The 20,878-nt window shown below is 38.1% G+C and overlaps 1 protein-coding gene across 2 annotated transcripts in view; it reads right to left on the bottom strand.

Moving 5' to 3' along the window:
- Positions 1-20,878, bottom strand: part of DNAH8 (dynein axonemal heavy chain 8) — a 318,410-nt gene that overhangs the window by 127,571 nt on the left and 169,961 nt on the right. For both annotated transcript variants that reach the window (XM_061146069.1, XM_061146068.1), the window contains exons 53-58: positions 15,333-15,546; positions 11,474-11,583; positions 6,040-6,203; positions 4,133-4,325; positions 2,618-2,740; positions 826-956 (exon numbers count right to left, since the gene is read on the bottom strand). In XM_061146069.1, coding sequence (XP_061002052.1) covers positions 826-956; positions 2,618-2,740; positions 4,133-4,325; positions 6,040-6,203; positions 11,474-11,583; positions 15,333-15,546 — 935 coding nt within the window. The remainder of the gene's footprint in view (positions 1-825; positions 957-2,617; positions 2,741-4,132; positions 4,326-6,039; positions 6,204-11,473; positions 11,584-15,332; positions 15,547-20,878) is intronic.

Genomic DNA, 20,878 nt, shown 5'->3' with positions numbered 1-20,878 from the left:
AGGAGTATACTCAGATATGTGCAAGAATATTCATAACAGCTGTATTTGCAAAACAAAAACCCTGCAAATGTTTATCAGCAGTATGATGGATAAACACATTATGGCAATACGTGATAAAGTGGAAGGCTCCACAGCAATAAAAATGAATAAATTACTGCTGCATGTAGCATCATGGATGAATCTCACAAACATCATGCAAGCAACAAAAACTGGACACTAAAAAGTAAACCCCATATGATTTGACTAACATAGACCTAAAAAATAGGCAAAATAAATCAGTGGGCTTAGAAGTTAGAATATTGTTCCCCTTAGGAAGGTAGTGACTGGGACAGACCCAAGGTGTACTTCTGGGTGCTAGTGATGTTTTACTTCTTCATCTATGAACTAACTACATCGGTGTACTTACTTTTTGACACCCATGATTTGTGAACATTTTTTTAAATGCATATTACCCTGAAACAAAAATGTTTACTTGAAAAAGGAATACAATAAATTGTTGTAATCTTTTTTATTTTTGTTTATTTGGCTATGCCCAGCAGCATGCAGGATCTCAGTTTCCTGACCAGGGATCAAACTGTTGCCCCCAGCAGTAGAAACATGGAGTCTTAACCACTGAACTTCCAGACAAATCCTATTGTAATTTTTAAAAATTTTATTTCATTTTTTAGTTGGAGGATAATTGCTTTACAATGTTGTTGTTGCTTTCTGCCATACAATGACGTGAATCAGTCATAATTATATATGTAATTTTTTAAGCAAACATTTCGTTCCAGTGAAATCAACAATAGAGAAAAAAACATATTGGCATGTTTCATTTTATCTTACCTGGTTAATGTTATCTGGAATATTTGATACCCAGCTATAAAAGAGGCCAATCTTGAAAGACTTTGTTTTCCTGAACCACCGACACCCACAAGCAACGCATTTCCACATGATGTTCGGATTATTCTTGAAATCTGTTTTGAAATAAAATAGTATATATTTGAAAATAGAATTCATCTGTTTACATCTGCTTTCAATAAATGGGTCCAAGGTTTGACCACATGCTTCGAGACCACATTAGACTTTTTCATTTAATGTAAAAGGTTTCATATTGATTTATTCAATTCCAGTTCTTTCATTGCCCATCTATACTTACATCAGGAAAAAGAGTGCAAATTGGCTTTCCTATCTCCTATTTTAAAATGTTTTTCTGTGGGTGTGTGTAATTTTATTATTTTCAGACTCAACGGGTAATGGAACTGCTCCTCCCAATTTGCAGAGAGCAGTTTAGAACTATTTGCTTATTATCATCAGTCTAACCCACTGACTTAAGCAGAAAACAAATGCTACTTAACTCTACAACAAATGCTACCTCTACCAATGGAAGCATGGAAATATCTGTAGAAAAAACTTAGGGAAACAGCCCTTAGCCTTGTGTTGCTTTTCTAAGGAGATTCCCTCACAGAGAGGATAAGATCCAAATTGTGGTTTGAATCTTATGCACGTCAGTTGGAGACATTGCTAAAAAGCTGTCTTTTACATTAATACCACTGATTAGAAGAAAATCTAGATGGATCATTAAATTCATTTATCACCACAATGAAGAATTTTTTAAAATTCAAGTTTTACAGGGGGCAGACACCTTGATATGTGTCAAATCTACTATTATATTTTAAAGACGTTAATCACTTATGTGGTTTTGCACCTAGAACTGGCCCCTAAGACCAAGCCACAGTGGGTACTCCATAATTATTTGTTGGGACTTCCCTGGTGGTCTAGTGGTTGGGAATTTGCCTTGCAATGCAAAGAACTCAGGTTCAATCCCTGGTCTGGAAACTAAGATCCCACATGCCTCAGAACAACTAAGCCCATGTGCCACAACTACAGAGTCTATGTGCCATGATGAAAGATCCCGCGTGCCACAACTAAGATCCAACATGGCCTAAATAAATATTTTTTAAAATAATAATTAATTGTTGAACAGATGAATGTAAATTCACCAATTTTGCAGAGGACGATTCTATAATAAATACAGAGTTAACTGTCTCCTCTTTATGAAAACTTCCTATTCCAATTTGTTGGAGAAACTCCTTTTTTATCTACAAGTTACACAGTCAAACAACTCGTTCCTGCAGCCTTTCACACCTGGATCCAAGCCATACTCCTTTCAGGTGATGCCTCCAGTTGGTTCCTACTTTTATCAGTCCTGTATACCCACATTTCCCTTTTCCCCATAGTCTGTAAGTCAATCATGAATTCGACATTTTTAAACACATCAACTTTTCCTCCATGGGCAACAGGATTTCCATTACACCAAAACATAGTTTGAGGGAATATTTTTTTCATAGGGTTCTCCAGCTTACTGTCTAAAAAGGTAAAACTCTTTGACTCAGCAAGTCAAACACAAAACCCATCAGTTTGTCCTTGAAAAACATTTGCTGTCATATAGATGGATTCAAACAAGGGGTTTCTGATTAAGCCTTTGTTTTGTGAGAGAGTGAACTGACTTAACCTATAGATTCTCTTCTATTAACTATCAGATACCATATATGTATTCTCTAAAAATGCTTATCTGTGAAATTCACTAAGCTTTTACATTATCTATTTATATCAGTGAACAATCAATAGTAAGAACCTTAATAAGATGAGTCATTGCATCTTTAAAAAACACCAGATCAAGAGATGTTCCTCTAATGATTTCATTGAACTGTCTCTGGTAAAACTGGAGTTTTTCAGACAGAAATTCAAAGGATGGTACCTAAGAGTAGGGAGAGAGAAAAATAACATTTAAGATCCAAAATTCAGGAATGCTGTAATTGTAAAGATATTCACAAGTAATTCTTAAAAAAAAAAAAGTTAAACCTAATGGATTTCCAAAAATTTGTCATGAATGAATTGACTTTTAGTTATTTCCATTTTCAGATCCTGAAACCTGGTTGGTTGGTTTCCAATATGAAATTATTCTTGACCTTTTCCTTTAAGAATCCCAGCACCAACTACTACCCATGTTAACTAAGGCTGTAATATAACAAATGCATTTCTCAGTTTTTATTTGCTTCTTAACAGTGCTTATGGAGCTTTAAAAATATATAGAAATTTTACATTGCTTATGTAGTCAAATTATTCTGAAATCAATATTCACTTATTTCTTTTGCAAATGGTTGCTCCCCATTTAATTCTTTGACCAACATGCATTTCAAAATTACTCTATGTGACCCTGTCTAAAAAAAAATCTCCCTGGAGTCTTGTTTCAAGCGTCATTAAATCCATACATTAACTTATGGAAGACAATGTGTTGCCATTTAACCAAGTAAAGTTTTATCACATTTATTCCTAGATGTTTCACATATTTGTTGCTAACTGAATGAAATACTTTTATATTGTATTTCCTATCTTGGGATTATTGGCAAGAGAAGGCAATCCTTTTTCTATAAAGGGCAAGATAGTAAATATTTTAGACTTTGTGGCCCATATGGTCATTCAACTCCACTTTTGTAGTACAAAAGCAGTCATAGACAATATATAAACAAATGGGCTTGGTTGTGTTCCAACACAACTTTACTTGTGAACATTGAAATTTGAATTCTGTGTAATTTTCATGTGTCACACAATATTATCATTCTTTGATTTTTTTTCTACCTATTTAAAAATGCAAAACCCTTCTTAGCTCACAAATCTGACAAAAATAGGAAGTAGACTTGATTTGGCCCATTGGCTAATATAGAGGATATTTATTCAGTTATAGATTTATATCACACTTGGTCATATAACTGAACTCGTAAGTAGCTGAAACTGATTTTTTAAAATCTCTTGGATTATATTAAGAGATAATCATATCTGTCAGGAATAACACTTTTGCTTTTTCCTATCTGATAATTACATCTATTTTCTTCTTGTCATTTTGCTGCACTGCCTAGAACTTTCAAAACAATACTAAGTAGTTGAGATAACTGCACACATACTTGTCTTATACCTGACTTTAATGGGACTGCTGCTAAATTTCTTTGAAATAAATATTTCACTTGGTGTATGATGACATGAAACACAACATATAACTATTGTAGAAGTTATGATAACTCCAAAGTGGGACTCCAGTGCAGGGAGAAATATCTAGCTAGATGAGTGATCGAAAAAGCCTGAAAATAAATACCAATTCATAGACTTTGGGCACTTCAAATGTGGTGTCTTCAGGTTCATCTCCAGTTGGTTCAGGCATCTCACGGAGAAAATCTACAAAGTATGGTTCAGGAAGAATATATGACCCCACATCTGGGCTAACATTTTCTTCAACTGAACGAACAAGTTGTGTATTAAACCACTGCTCATCCTCAGGTGTTATAAATCTAAAAGAAAAATACAGGAGAAAGAAATGCAAACTAGGAAGGCATCTCTTCTAACTGAACATGGTTTTAACATCTCTCCACATCTTCTCAGCCCTCACCCTGTACATCCATTACCTCAAAACACAGAAACAGTCTGTCTGCTCAGCCTTCTGACCAGAGGCAGACCAAACTCCATCCAAGAGTTATAACACTGACAATGTCACTTACAGAAAATACTGACTGTCTCTCTCTTTGGTCAGACTTAAGCTCCACTGAATCCTCTTCCCAACTAGGCCCCAAATCTTGGACTCCCATGTACTTCTTTGCATCACCCATTTTTAGCAAGAATCCCGTTAGATCAGTTTAGGCAGCAGCTGCTGCTAAGTCACTTCAGTTGTGTCCGACCCTGTGGACCCCATAGATGGCAGCCCACCAGGCTCCCCCGTCCCTGGGATTCTCTAGGCAAGAACACTGGAGTGGGTTGCCATTTCCTTCTCCAGTGTATGAAAGTGAAAAGTGAAAGTGAAGACGCTCAGTCATGTCTGACTCTTAGCGACCCCATGGACCGCAGCCTACCAGGCTCCTCTGTCCATGGGACTGTCGAGGCAAAAATACTGGAGTGGGTTGCCAATGCCTTCTCCGAGTTTAGGCAGAATCCTCCCATAACCCCTTTATTTCCTCTTAGTAATTTCCCGTCCAAACTCCCCCATCTTGTTCCCCAGTTATAAATTCCCACTTTTCCCTGCTTGTATTCAGAGTTGAGCCCAATTTCTCACCCCTACTGCAAAACCTCACTGTATAGTCCCTACATCTATCATAATAGTCTTAAACAAAGGGTGAGTGTCTTATTGTTTTAACAAGTGTGGTTGATTTTTTTCTTTAACAAAACAGGTAAGTCCCTTGGGTGAGGCCCGAGATCCCTGAAACTTGTAGCGGAAGAGGAGATCTGACAGCCAGTAGTGGGTGAGCATCGTCTTTCTGGGTCTGTGCGCACCCCGTGTATGAAGGTTCTTTTCACACTCATAACATCAGAGGGGGAAGGGAGGAAGGAGTGGGACTCATGTTTGACAGAGGCCACTTTATGTGAGACATCGTAGGAGGTCCTTCATAGCTTTGTAAGAACAGCACTGGGTTTCTCTGGGGGCTCAGCGGTAAAGAATCCACCTGTTAAGGCAGGAGACACAGGTTCAATTCCTTGGCTCAGGAAGATCCCCTGGAGAAGGAAATGGCAAAACCCACTCTAGTATTCTTGCCTGGGAAATCCCATGGACGGAGGAACTGGATGGGCTACAGTCCATGGAGCTGCAAAAGAGTCAGCTGTGACCAGCAGCTGGTCAACAAGAAGACCAGCATTACCGTCATATTTTATAGAGGAGAGAACAGAGGCTCAGAAAGATGACTTAGTTTATGTACCAAATGTCACCATGCAATAGAGCTCTCACTACACACATTTCAAGTTTTTTTAGAAACTATACATAACTAAAATTTGCCTCTGAATGTTGTCAATGCGCCGATAACATGGGCATATTTTTTAAATGTGTTATTGAAATAATACTTAAAGAAATTAGTTGAGTGTTTTTTCAAGGTGACCAGCAGGTGGGAAATGACATCCATGCGTCACAAGCCTCAGAGCAATTTAAGAAAATATTCTACTTATTTGAGTAGATAATGCAGGGGTTAATCTAGTATAAACTGCTTATATATTACATTTAAACTCAAGCACTGAAATATACACCTGTCAGCAATTACTCTGTTGCACTCATGTTTGAAAAGTGACAGAAGAATATGAACTGAATCACACTCGTCAGCTTTTATGGTTAACATTCCTTGCCAAATTCGGGAAAGATCTCGCAGATTGAAAATGTAATGAAATTTAGAAGGAGTAGGCAGCATCTTCACCTAGAGTTGGGAGAAAAAGTAACACTCTTCAATTTCAATTCAAGATAAAACTAAAAACCTTATAGAATGATTTTATTTCACAGTTCCAATTTTACATAAAATAGACTGAGCAAATAAATTAAGTTTATGTTTTTGTTACAGCATTTATGGAATAAACACATCATAAATAAACCAAAATATAATTTAAAAGACCGTAACGCTTTGAATAGGATGGACTCAAGATAATGCACTAGATGCAGATTCCAACTCTTGTTCTACCCCATGAGTTGACTTTGATCAAGCCATTGTTCCTTGAGTTTTTAAAAACTGTGAATTGTAAGAATAAGCATCCCTAGTCATTATTAACCATATTAGTGTGTCTATAGAAATTGTTGTTACCGTTGTTCAGTTGCTCAGTCATGTCCGACTCTTTGTGACCCCATGGACTGCAGCACGCCAGGCTTCCCTGTCCTTCACCATCTCCCAGAGTTTGCTCAGACTCATGTCCGTGATGCCGTCCAACCATCTCATCCTCTGTCGCCTCCTTTTCCTCCTACCCTCAGTCTTTTCCAGCATCAGGGTCTTTTCCAGTGAGTCGGCTCTTCACATCAGGTGGCCAAAGCACTGGAGCTTCAGCTTCAGCATCAGTCCTTCCAATGAATATTCTGGATTGATTTCCTTTAGGATTGACTCGTTTGATCTCCTTGCTGAACAAGGGACTCTCAAGAGTCTTCTCCAGCACTACAGTTAGAAGGCATCAATTCTTTGGTGCTCAGCCTTCTTTATGGTTCAACTCTCACACCCATAAATGACTACTGGAAAAACCACAGCTTTGACTATAAGGACCTGTGTTGGCAAAGTGATGTCTCTGCTTTTTAATATGCTGACTAGGTTTGTCATAGCTTTTCTTCCAAGGAGCAAACATCTTTCAATTTCATGGCTGCAGTCACCATCTACAGTGATTTTAGAGCCCGAGAAAATAAAGTCTGCCACTGTTTCCACTGTTTTCCCATCTATTTGTCATGAAGTGGTGGGACTGGATGCCATGATCTTAGTTTTTTCATGGTGAGTTTTAAAAGAGCTTTCTCACTCTCCTCTTTTACCTTCATCAAGAGGCTCTTTAGTTCCTCTTTGCTTTTTGCCATAAGGGTGGTGTCATCTGCATATCTGAGGTTATTGATATTTCTCACAGCAATCTTGATTCCAGCTTGTGCTTCATCCAGCCCAGCATTTCACATGATGTACTCTGCATATAAGTTAAATAAGCAGGGTGACAATACACAGCGTTGATGTACTCCTTTCCCAATTTTGAACCAGTCTGTTATTCCATGTCCAATTCTAACTGTTGCTTCTTGACCTGCATACAGGTTTCTCAGGAGGAAGATAAGGTGGTCTGGTATTCCCATCTCTTTAAGAATTTTCCACAATTTGTTGTGATCCACACAGTCAAAATGGAAATATGTCATAACAAAAAAACTGATTGTGAGCTGGTGGTCATGTGGTTAAGAATCTAAAGTCAATAAAAACCATCTTTTATAGGTTGCTTTGATTAAAGTCCTGAGTGCATTTGGATTTCCACAAATACATTTGTTTATCATAATTAGATTTCACTTATGGATCCAAACTTAGTCAATATGCTTTCATATATCTCTATATCCGCAATAGAATTGGCAGGCAAGTCTGATATGCAGCTATAATTACTTAGTGGGTTTTGTGGGTTTTGCTTGTTTGTTTGAACACTAAGTTACTTATTGTTTCTACCCACTCTAAATCCAAATAGGCAAAGCTATAACATGACACCTTCTACATTCTTATACAACGAGGTACCAGTTAACGGATAAACTTGAGGCATTAGGTGTGGGAAGTATTGCTGCCCAAGTGTAAAGATTGTGATTGATACCATCAGCATCATCTTGAAAGTGAAACAATGTGAACTCTGGAATATAAAGCAAACTTTCCATATGAGTGATTCGGGAAAGTAAATGCTTTCTTTAGCATTTATTCATGGAATATGCCCTTTCTATATTGAAAAAGTACCCTACTGAGTTTACAGAGTAATTTCTACAGCCTAATTCACAGTGCACGTTAAAAACAGCAGGTAGCAAGCGAAGACAGAATAAAGAGAAATGATATGTTAGTAATCACCTTTCACTTTCCCTCTTTGCTTTCAGTTCCATTCCAAGGTTAAATGTTCATACTACTCACCAAAATGTAAAGCAGGCACTTAAATTACAAATATGCAAAAATAAAGGGATAAGGCTATGTGAACATTACTTTTTTTTCTTTCCTGTAAAAGACTGCAGCTATGATGGCAGCTGTTGGCAACTTAAGCAACCATTAGGGAGAATTAAATGAAGTCCTTTCTTACCCCATTCTTTCTTATTTATTAATCTGCTTCTTACCTCATCTTTCAACATTTTCTTTTAATTTTTGTCAACTTCTTTCTTTTCTCACCTGCTTCTGCTTTAAAGCTATGTAAAGTAATAAAAAAGTAAAGAGATATACTAGGCATGAATGGATTAAAAGAGTGCTTTATGAAAATGGGAAATTTGAAGAAAAGATACAAAGAAGGCTGCTTATTTGAGGCTGGGGAGAGGAGGAAGATTCATTCATTTATTTTTATGACTATTTTTGAGTATTTCCTACTACCCTTACCAAGATATGGTAAATAGGACAGCTAAATCTGCTGCCATCAGGGGCCTATTCAAGTGGGAGGGCCTGGCAATAAATCAGAAACAAATATAAACTAACAGATAGACAAATAATCATGATAAAAGTTACAGTAAGAACAAATGAAGGATCAGGAGACAGATAAGGCCTGCAATGGGGTCATGGACAGTTATTTTAGAGAAAATCATCTAAGAAAGCCCTCTGAGGGTAAGATGATGAACAGAATCAAAGTACAAAGGTTCAGAAGCATGAAAAACTTGGGGGTGTTCAAGAAAAAAGTGAGAAGGGCAGTGTGGCTGGAGAAGAACAATGGGAGGGAAGAAGGGTGTTTATGTATGTTCATTGGCTCAGTCATGTCCGACTCTTTGCGACTCTATGGACTGTAGCCTTCCAGGCTCCTCTGTCTATGGGATTTTCCCAGCAAGAATACTGGAGTGGGTTACCATTTCCTACTCCAGGGAATCTTCCCAACCAGGGATCAAACCTGGGTCTCCTGAATTGCAGGTGGATTCTTTACTGAGCCACTGAGCCACTGAGCAGTGAGCAGGGGCCAACTCAGGTTGACAGACCAGAGGGTAGGTGGAATGTTTCACTGCAGTGTAACTGGGAATCTACTGGTGATTTTAAGATTGAGTAAGGAGCAACTTCCCTGGTGGTCCATGCTTCCACTGTGGGGGACACAGGTTCGATCCCTGGTCAGGGAACTGAGATCCCATATGCCTGCACTATGGGGCCAAAAGTAAATAAATAAAATGGAGAAGTAGCATCATTTATTTTTTTAAAAGAATATCTTTTAAAACAAAGGGAATAATGATCTCTGATGTACTTTTAAAAAAGCATTTTTAGGACCACGTAAAGAACAGATTCTAGGAGGACAAGGAGACTGATTAGGAAGCTGCTGCCTGGTCTAGAGGGCAGGTAATGGAAACGTCTATCAGGGTGATCACAGGTGGCAGTAAGCATTCAACCTCTGGATATACTATTTTGAAAGCCTGCTTACTAAGACTCGCTGATGGACTGGATGTAGAGAATGAGAGAGAGAAATCAAGGATGGAGCCCTGTGTTTTAGCCTGAGAAGCAGGATAATTCAGATATGAAAGTCTGAGAGAGGATCCTATTTACAGACACGTTAACTTTGAGATCATTACTAGACATCAAAGTGTTGGTGTCTACTAAGTAAGCCCATTAGAAACAAGTCTGGAGATGGGGAGAGAGACCTGGGATGGAGGTACTGATTTTGAAGTCATCAGCCCAGAGATGGCAATTAAAGCCACTAAGCTGGATGAGGCTACCTGGGTAATAACAGAGGCAGAGATGAGGTTCCAGGATGGAGATCAGGTGCACCCCAGTACTTAGAGGAGGGGGAGAGTGGGGATTTAGAGAAGGCAGCCAGTGAGGTAAGAAGCACGAGGCTTCTCTGAAGCCAAGAGAGGAATGTGTTTAGAGGGATCATCAAATGCCACTAAAGGGTCAAGTCAGAGGAAGATGAAATCAGCCTCTGGATTTGGTAAGACTATGGTCTTTGATGACCTTGATGAGAGCAGTGGAAATGAGAACTTGTGCAAAATGTGTTAAAGAGATAAGGAAAGGTGAGGAAGTGGAACTGATTAACACTCATAAAAGAAGCTTTGATGGAAAGATACCAGGAAGGCCAAAGCCTTCCAGAAAAATATGTGCAAGGGCATGTTAAATTGAACAACAGTCCCACTGGAAAAAGATGGATCTTATGGCAGAGAAATTACCTCAGATGCTCAGACCTTCTGAAACTCCAGTCTGGAGTAGGCCCCATGCAAAGAACTGGTCACTGCAGCGGGACTGCACGGAAGAAATCCCCCAGTCCACCCAGGGGTCTGAGAAGCTGCCACACTCCAGGTTTCCCCAGGACATCAGCTTCTGTCCAGATGTGTGTAAATGGCCAAATGAACGTATGAACTATGACAATCCTCATCTCCTTCACCACCTTTTTTTTAGCACATATATCAAAACTGTTTGTGTGTGTGTGTGTGTGTGTGTGTTTAAATCTCTGACCTATTTTTAATTACTTTTTCATGAGTCTACCTTCAAACATCTGGTGACAGCTACATGCTCCCTGAGTTTTACTTACGGATCTCTGTAGTAAAATCTAGACTACTTTATTAAGTACACTGTATGCATTTACTAATTCATGCTCCACCTCAGAGGAAACCACAAGTTGGACTTTAAGTCCTGACCAGCTAAGAATATCTGGAAACCCATGTAGTCACTCAGTGAACATCTGAGTGTCTGACACAGTTTGGTTCTTGGGGGTGGGGAGGGGAAGACAGACATATAAAGAGTTACAGATCAGAGAAACAAGTAGAAAAGCAGTGTTCTCATTTCAGCAAAATTCTACTTTATCTTGAATGCAATGTCTGGTTTTCAGTAATATCTCATACATATGGAAAGCATCATTCAGTCAGAATATTTGCTCCCTGGAAGGAAAAGGTGTCATAAATCTATTCGAGCCCCTAATTTGTCTTTTCCCGAAAAAACACTACTACCCAACATGTGATGAGAACTTTCTGAGCCAAAAGGTGAGAACTAGACTGAAAAATTAGTGACTTTATTTTTTTTCTGATTACTGATAACGGACGATTTTGTACCTTAGTCCACTGCCACAGCACTCTGCTCGCTGAAACCAAATTCAAAATCATCTCACATATTTCAGGTTTGAACCTTCTGCAAGAATCAAAATACCCACAGCCAATAACTCCTGAAAAATAAACAAGATTGAAAGTACAAGCTTACTTCAAGATCACAAAGTACATGTTTATCCCAGTGAATAAATCATTACAAGGTGTGAAGAATTTCTCTCAATCAGCTAAGACTGGGTTCTCAGCAGTGTAACCAGCAAAGCTTAGTATGCACTAAGTATTTTATATGTATTAACCCTTTTAATTTCCCCAACATCCTATGAGAAAGAATCTGAGGTAGGTATTATTATTATTCCCATTTTACTTATCTTTTATTGAAATATAGTCAACACACACTATTCTGGTATTTTCAGGTGTACAACATAGTAATTCAACATTTAAAACATCACACTGGTCAGAATGGCCGTTATGAAAAAGTCCACAAACAATAAATGCGGTAGAGGGTGTGGAGGAAAAGCAGCCCTCCCACAGTTGATGGGAATGTAAACTGGTACAACCAGTTTGGAGAACAGTATGCAGGTTCCTTTAAAAATTAAAAACAGAGCCACCATATGGTCCAGCTACCCAACTCCTGAGCATACACCTGGAGAAAACCATAATTTGAAAGGATACATGCACCCAGTGTTCACTGTAGCACTACTGACAATAGCCAAGACATGGAAGCAATCTAAATGTCCACTGACAGATGAATAGATAAAGATGTGGTACATATGTACAATAGAATATCGCTCAGCCATCAAAAAGAATGAGATAATGCCATTTGCAGCAACATGGATGGGCCCAGAGATTATCATACTAAAACAAAGACAAACATGATCTCTCTTATATGTGGAATTTAAAAAAAAATAACATAGATGAACTTACAAAACAGACCCACACACATAGAAAATAAAGATAAGGTTTCCAAAGGGAAAAGAGGGGGATAAATTAGGAGTCTGGGATTACCATATACATATTACTATTATATATAAAATAGATAACAAACAAGGACCCACTGTATAGCACAGGGAACTATACTCAACACTCTATAATAACCTATAAGGGAAAAGAATCTGAAAAAAAATGTATATATATGTACGTACAACTGAATCCCTTTGCTGTACATCTGGAACTAATGCAACATTGAAAATCAACTATACCTCAGTTAAAGAAATGATCACCACAGTGAGTATAAATATCTACTCAGAGACACATAGCAGGTTTGCAAAGGGCGGGGCAGCCCGAGAAACTGGGCTTTGTTCACATAGACCAAAGAAGGGCAGCCTTGAGGGAATATGAAATGGTCCAAAATCATGGTTGCTTGTGCTAGACACCTATAGGGCCTCTTTGCTTTCTGAAGTCCTCTGATTCTAGATTTTCAACTTCCTGTGGCACAAATGTGTTATGTAAGATGTGTGGGGTCAGGAATCAGAAAACAGGACCATGTGTGTGTGCTAAGTCACTTCAGTCATGTCAAACCCTTTGCAACCCTATGGACTGTAGCCCACTGGGCTCCTCCGTCCATGGGATTCTCCAGGCAAGAATACTGGAGTGGGTTCTTTACCACTAATGCCACTTGGGAAACCCCAGAGAGCAGGATCAGCACCACATAACTGGGCGGTTATTTCACTTCTCTGAGCCTGTAGTGTGTTTCTGTATCTCATTTTCAATATTAACCATATCAAAGACTGTACAAAATAGTTCAACAAGTAAGCACTCACTCACATACAGACCACTGGACTGGGGGAGTACCACAACGCCCCAGCACATCAGAAGTCTCTTTCATCCAATCCCTCCTCCCTCCAGAGGTAGCCCACTGCTTTGACTTCGTGAGAATCAGCAACTCGCTTTTCCCAAGAACAGCTCTGCCACTTATTTTCTTGAACTTTAACCCCTTTCTTTTAACTTTAATTTTTGACATTCAATTTAATGGAACTATAGGTTCCTCTGTGACTTGCTTTTTCCCCTTAATGTTGTAATTCTTGGCTTTATCTATTTTGAAGCATGTAGCTGAGTTTGTTCACGCTCACAGCCGCAGAGCACAACATGTACGCCCACACCACAATGTATTTATCTGACTTCGCTGTTGATACACGTTTGGGTTACTACACGGTGTTTGCTGTCATGAACACTATTCTGTGAACCTTCTTGTGTAAGTCTTCTGGCGCACATGTGCAAAATCAACTACAGATGGATTAAGGACTCAAACATGGAAGACAAAACTATGTAACATTTGGAAGGAAACATAGGCAAATATCTATATGATCTCTAGGTAGGAAAGGACTTCTTACATGAGATTCCAAAAGCACCACCATAAAGGAAGAAAATGATGAACTGGCATATAATTGGAAGTCGAACGGCAGTGGGTGTGCACACATTCTACAACCAGTAATAATGTCCAGTCATTATCAAGAGCTTGTGGCAATTTATCCTTCCACCAGCAGGGGAGAGTCTCATTTGCTTCACATTTTCACCAATGCCCGATTTTTTGGTCACAATTTTTCATTTTTGCGAATCTAGTGATTATAAATGGCTTTTCCCTGGTGTTTTAAATGTTCATATTTCTAATGTTTACCATTTGTTTATTAGTCATCTTGTTTTCTCTTCTTAAAGTGCCTGAGTTTTGGTCCATATTTACATTAGGATGTCTGCTTTTTATCTGATTGATTCATAGGAACTTTCTAAGTATTCAAATTACTAAGTCTTTTGCTTTGTTACATGCTGAAATTTTTTTCTTCCATTTTTTTCGGACTTGTCTTTATTTTATTAATACTCTTTTAATGTTGCTTTTTGAATGAACAAAAACTTTTCATTTTAGTCAAATTTATCATTTTCTCCCTTTATGGTCTATGCTTTTTGAGTCTTATTTGAGATCTTTCCTACCCAGAGATCATTCAGATATTTTCCAATATTTTTTCCAAATGTTTTACAGCTTTGCCTTCTATATTTAAATCTTCAAAACTTCTGTATTGACTGTAATGCTTGGTGAGAGGTAGGGGTCCAATTTCCATTATTTTCACATAAGAATTACTAAATATTCTGGCACCATTTACGGAAAATTTTCTTTTCTCATTTATAGTACTTGCTATGTCAAACAACTAATGACCACATATGCATGGGTCAGTCTCTCTTATATGTCTCCATGTATATAATTGTTATGGAATAGTTTGTGTGAGTCTAAATTTAGTGTCAAAATGTCATTTTCAAATTTTAAAAAAGTAAAAGTTAGATTAATAACTACTGACCTGAAAGGATGTTCATTATACATTATTAAAGAAAATTTCAAGTTGAATAGGAAAAGTGTATAATATGATTTTGTTTTGGCAAAAACAATGACAAAACTCTGGTGTGTACATGTCTTGAGTATTTGTAAATGTTTAAAAGAATTATGTTTGAAAGAATTATAATGTTTAAAAGAATCATATTCTTTAATAAATAATGTAAGGTTATACTCTAAAGAATATATCATTTTCACTAACATAGCAAAGTGCTACATTTGACTTAGTGTATTATATTGTTAATCCATGATCAATGTGCTATCATTCATTAGCTCAAATTTCTCTGATTAATTATGTCAAGAAAACCAGAACACAAAGGTCTGCTTATCTCTAAAGCTAACCTTCAACAAGGCCATTTCTAAATATTCCTGAGTCTTACAACAGGCTATAAACATAATTCTTCTTAGTATTTAGTTTCTGGTATTTAGTTGTCCATTTCAGATACTTGCTCCTACCTCACACTGAGCCTTTTTATCTCTTAAACATGGTTTTGCATGGTTTATGTCCATTATGTAATACAATAAAAAATTAAACACCAAGAATTGTCTTACCAAAAATTTTGTCTATTGAAGCGTTTGAAGGCAATGTGCAATTAAACACAGTAAATTGTCTTTTTAAACGTTGCGGAATATCATTTCGACCACCTCCAGGATGGATCATTGCTGCTATGAGCTGTACATCAACAATAGTGGTGAAATCTCCAGGCTTATCCAAGCTGTACATTCCTTCCATTTCCATCATCTGTCGCACAATCTCATTAGTTATCTGGAATTTTAAACAGTAATATTTTAGTAACACATCACTACCATTTTTCTCCAAATTTCCTATAAAATAGTACAGATGAGATCAGAAAAAAATGCTCAGCTCTTATCAACAAAGTGTTTATGAATGTTGCCTTCAAGGCAATTTGACTTAAATTGTACCACCCACGAACTCTAAACCATATGCCTGGTGCAAATTCAATGCACTCTTTACCACATTGATAAATTTAGATAAAGGAGTTACACAATACTTGGTACAATTACAAGAGTTCTCAAAGTTACAAGTTTTACTACAGATATCTTTCACACTTCACATTCAACTTTTCAAAATACCTTAAATCAGAATATGGGATACTTTCACCCCTTACTGTTTTGGTATTGGATTTCATATCCCCAGCTTTCTTCTCTGTAGCCTATGCCACTGCTAACATTCCCTCTGTATTGCATTTTTTTTCCTCTCTTAGTTCTAGAGGTTTGGTTCTTCCCAGGCTCATCTTGAGACCCTGGATCACTTTCCAAGACATTCTTCTCCACTCATCCCTCAACTGTAATCTTTATACAGATTCCCATCCTTGGCTCTTCTCTATTTCTTTTCTATCTCAACTCTATATCCTAAAGAATCTCAACTCTGTAACTCTAGCTTCAGATTCTCTTCCAAACTCCACACTTGTACATCCAAATTCCTACTGGGCATCTCTGAACAGATGACATACAAGCCCTTCAAATACAACACTCTCTCATTCAACATTTAATGAATGGCTACTCTGTGTCTGGCCCTGTTGAAACACAGACAAAAATCCCTGTCTTCATGAAGCATACCTTCTTGTGGTAGAGACAAAACATACATGTGTACACCTGTATGTATGTGTGTATGTATATATATATGTGTGTGTGTGTGTGTGTGTGTGTGTGTGTATATATATATATATATATATATGTATATATGTATAAGTCCTTTAGAGAAAATGAGCAGAGAGGCAACAGGCAATGCTCATGGATGCAACTGAATATGGAAGCAGGAAAGACTCCATCTCACAAGACATATAACCAAAAACTTGAAGGAAGTGAGAAAGTTAACCATTCAGATATCTGGGGGAAAGGCATTCCAGGCAGAGGAAACAGCAGATGAAGAGGCTCTGAGTAAATGTTACTCTCTGTGTGTTTAAGAATCAGTAAATGTGGCTGGAGGAGATTCATGGGAAAATGAGATCAGTGTAGGGTCTCTGGATCACAGGGAGGATTTTGGCGTTTATATGCTATGTGTCTCATGGGAAGAATTTTGAGCAGAGGAGTGTGTCACAGTCTGACATGTGTTTTAATTGGTTAGATGGTGATTGCAGCCATGAAATTAAAAGACGCTTACTCCTTGGAAGGAAAGTTATGACCAACCTAGACAGCGAATTAAAAAGCAGAGACATTACTTTGCCAACAAAGGTCTGTCTAGTCAAGGCTATGATTTTTCCAGTGGTCATGTATGGATGTGAGAGTTGGACTGTGAAGAAAGCTGAAAGCCAAAGAATTGATGCTTCTGAACTGTGGTGTTGGAGAAGACTCTTGAGAGTCCCTTGGACTGCAAGGAGATCCAACCAGTCCACCCTAAAGGAGATCAGTCCTGGGTGTTCATTGGAAGGACTGACGCTGAAGCTGAAACTCCAACACTGTGCTCATGTGAAGAGTTGACTCATTGGAAAAGACCCTGATGCTGGGAGGGATTGGGGGCAGGAGGAGAAGAGGACGACAGAGACAGAGGATGAGATGGCTGGATGGCATCACCGACTCGATGGACATGAATTTGAATAAACTCTGGGAGTTGGTGATGGACAGGGAGGCCTGGCGTGCTGTGATTCATGGGGTCGCAAAGAGTCGGACACGACTGAGCGACTGAACTGAACTGAACTGAATGCAGAGAGCTTGAGAGGGGCAAGGGAAATGGGGAGACAATGAGGAGATGTTTGTAATAATCAAGAAGAGAGATGGCAGCTTGCACCAGGCTTTAGCAATGGAGTGATGAGTAGTGGTCAAGACTTCCGTATAGTTTGAAGACAGGCTGAATGTGGAGTTTCTATTTCTTGAGATGGAGAAGACTGTTGTAGGAGCAAGTTTGGGAAGTAACAGGAATTTCATTTTGGACATGTTAAGTTGGACATCCAACTAGGCATTCCTAATTGGATTTTTAAAAAAATCTAAATTCAGGAGTTCTTCATCTTCTAGATAACAAAATACGCTTCCCTCTCTCCTCAACCTTATAGGAACTGCTGAAAGGTTTATCTGACCAGGATCCCTGCTGAATGGGAGAGGAAAAGGGAAAAAAAAAAGAAAACAAAGTCTCCCTGGGAGGTTGCGGCCTCGGACTGACACTCGTACAGACTTGCACCATGAGTATGCATAGCCTAAATGGGCCAGAGACTTTCAAATATTAACCTTTCTTTGAGGTGATCCTGGCTGAATAAGCGTCTAAGAATCTGACAGAAGAAAACTCAAAACCTATCCAGTTAAGGGCACATTCATCCGAAGCTTTAAGAAAAAAATCAACTATACTTCAATAATAAAAACATTCTTGGATAAACAAAAAAAAAAAAACAGCCACAGGTACTTTTTCAAGGGCAATGACTTTGGAAGCAGTCAAAGATGCAGAAAACAAGACACTTTGAACATGAACAAGAACTGCTGAAACAAAAGAGAACAGAATCAGATTCTATAGACTTCAGATGATGATATTACCAGACACAGACTTTAAAGCAACTATGCTCAACATGTTGAAAGAAATAGGCAATGATCTGAAAATAGATGCAAGGAATAAAAACTGTAAAAAGTGATAACATATTTGAAAGAAAAAAGAACCAAACAGCAATTGAAATTAAAACTCAGTAGATGAATTTGACAGCAGAGTGGACAAAGCAGAGAAGAAAATTAGTGAGATGGATGACAGAAGAGGAGAAATTATCTAGACTATAAGCATTGGACAGAAAAAAGGTTAAGATGTGCAGAAAAGAAGTACAGAAACATAGAGGGCAAAGAAGAAAGTCTAATACACACTGGGAGTGTGATAAGAGGGGAAAGTAAGTGAGGCAGAGGCAATGTTTGTAGAGAGAAGAATAGAAATTTTCTAGAAGTGACAAAAGAGACCAAACCACAGATTGGTGAGTTCCAATAAATCCCAAGCAAATATATACAAATAAATCTACACCAAGGAACATAACTCAAAAAAGAAAAAAATTATAGGAAAGTAAGGTGGCAAGAGAAAAAAGGCAGATTTACTTCAGAGGTACAATGATTAAGTGGTAGTTGACATCTCAACAGCAACAAGGAAAACAGAAGGCAGAAATCATATATTTAAAATGATGAAAGAAAATAACTGCCAATCTTGAAAATAAAGACTTTTGTAGATCAAAAAAAAAAAAAAAAAACCCTCCAAAAACAAAAGTATGTCATTAAAAGATTTTCTCCTAAGGAAGTTCAAAAAGTAGAAGAAACGTGATATCAGATGGGAGGCCCAGGAATAAGAATGAATAGAGAGTGAAAAAAGTGGTAAAGAAATGAGTAAGGCAAACAAAGAGTGAATATAAAAATCAGTAGGGCTTCCCTGGTGGCTCAGCAGTAAAGAATCTGCCAATGCAGGAGACATGGGTTTGATCCCTGGTCCAGGAAGATGACACGCGCTGTGGAATAACTAAGCCCGTGCACCACGACTACTGAACCTGTGTTCTAGAATCCAGGAGCTGCAACTACAAGCCCATGTGGTGCAGCTCCGGAAGCCTGCACGCCCTAGAGCCTGTGCCCCACAACAAGAGAGGCCACTGCAATGAGAAGCCCAGGTACCATAACTACAAAGTAGCCCCTGCTCATCACAGCTAAATCTCGCAGCAATGAAGACCCAACACAGCCAAAAATAAATAAATAAGAAGCGTTTTTTAAAAATCTTAAAAAAGAAACAGTAAAAATAATGTCTCCTGGGAGCTTGCTTTAAAAATAGAGATACAGATAGCCAAAAACCAAATGATAAGATGCTCAACATCACCAATTATGAGAGAGATGCAAATCAAAACTACCATGAGGTATCATCTCACACAGGTCAGAATGGCCATCATCAAAAAATCTACAAACAGTAAATGGTGGAGAGGGTGTTGAGAAAAGGGAACACTCTTACACTATTGGTGGGAATGTTAAGAGGTACAGCCGCTATGGAGAACTGTATGGAAGTTCCTTAAAAAACCAAAAATAGAACTACCACATGATCCAACAATCCCACTCTTGGGCAGCTACCTGGAGAAAACTGTAATTCAAAAAGATACATGCACCCCAGTGTTCACTGCAGCACTATTTACAACAGCCAGGACATGGAAGTGACCTAAATGTCCATTGAGAGAGGGATGGATAAAGATGTGGAACATATACACAATGGGATATTACTCAGCCACAAAAAGGAACAAAATAATGCCACTTGCAGCAACATGGATGGACCTAGAAATTGTCATACTAAGCCAGACAAAAAAAGACAAATGTGACGATGTCGCTTATGTGTGAAATCTAAAAATATATATACAAATGAACTTATTTACAAAACAGAAATAGAGTCATAGATGTAGAAATCAAACTTATGGTTACCAGAAGGGAAATGTGGGGAGGGGAGGAATAGATTGGGAGACTGGGTTTGACATACACACATTAACATATATACAATAGATAATAAGGACTTACCGCATAGCACAGGGAACCTTACACAATACTCTGTAATGACCTATGTGGGATAAGAATCTAAAAAAGAGTGGATTTATGTATCTGTGTAACTGACTCAGTTTGCTCAACACCTGAACTAACACAGCCTTGTAAATCAACAACACTCCTTTAAAAATAAATCGGGCATTACACAATATAATGGTGAACAATATAATTTATGGTAATAAAAATAGAGATATAGACTTAAAATACAAGTCAACAATAAAAGGATAAATCAGAAGGAAGATAAAGGAAATCAGTGTTCAAAGGTCACTGGATATACAAAATGGGAAAGAAGGGCTAGATTTTCTTTATTTCAGATTATGTATGCAGGATGTACTGTCAAGGGTAACCACTAAAACACAGAAATTGACTGCAGTAAATGGATAATAAAGAAAACAAAAGGGAACAAAAATCAATGTGTTCTCAGTGGAATAGGAAGAAGACTGTGAGACTTCTATGATCAGCTGAGGGCAAGGAAACAAAGGTGCCCAAGGTCTGAGAAAAAGACAGTATGAAAGGAGCCTGAAGGTAAATGCCAGGACAGGATTAGACAGGATAAAGACACAGAACATGAAACATGCAGTGCAATTGCTGAGCAGTGCCAAGAGCTTAGCAGA

The sequence above is a fragment of the Dama dama genome, chromosome 7 (assembly GCF_033118175.1).
Source record: "Dama dama isolate Ldn47 chromosome 7, ASM3311817v1, whole genome shotgun sequence".
In the NCBI taxonomy this organism is placed as follows: Eukaryota; Metazoa; Chordata; class Mammalia; order Artiodactyla; family Cervidae; genus Dama; species Dama dama.
Note: the sequence above shows the minus strand (reverse complement) of the source record. Positions and strands in the feature narration are given on the sequence as shown.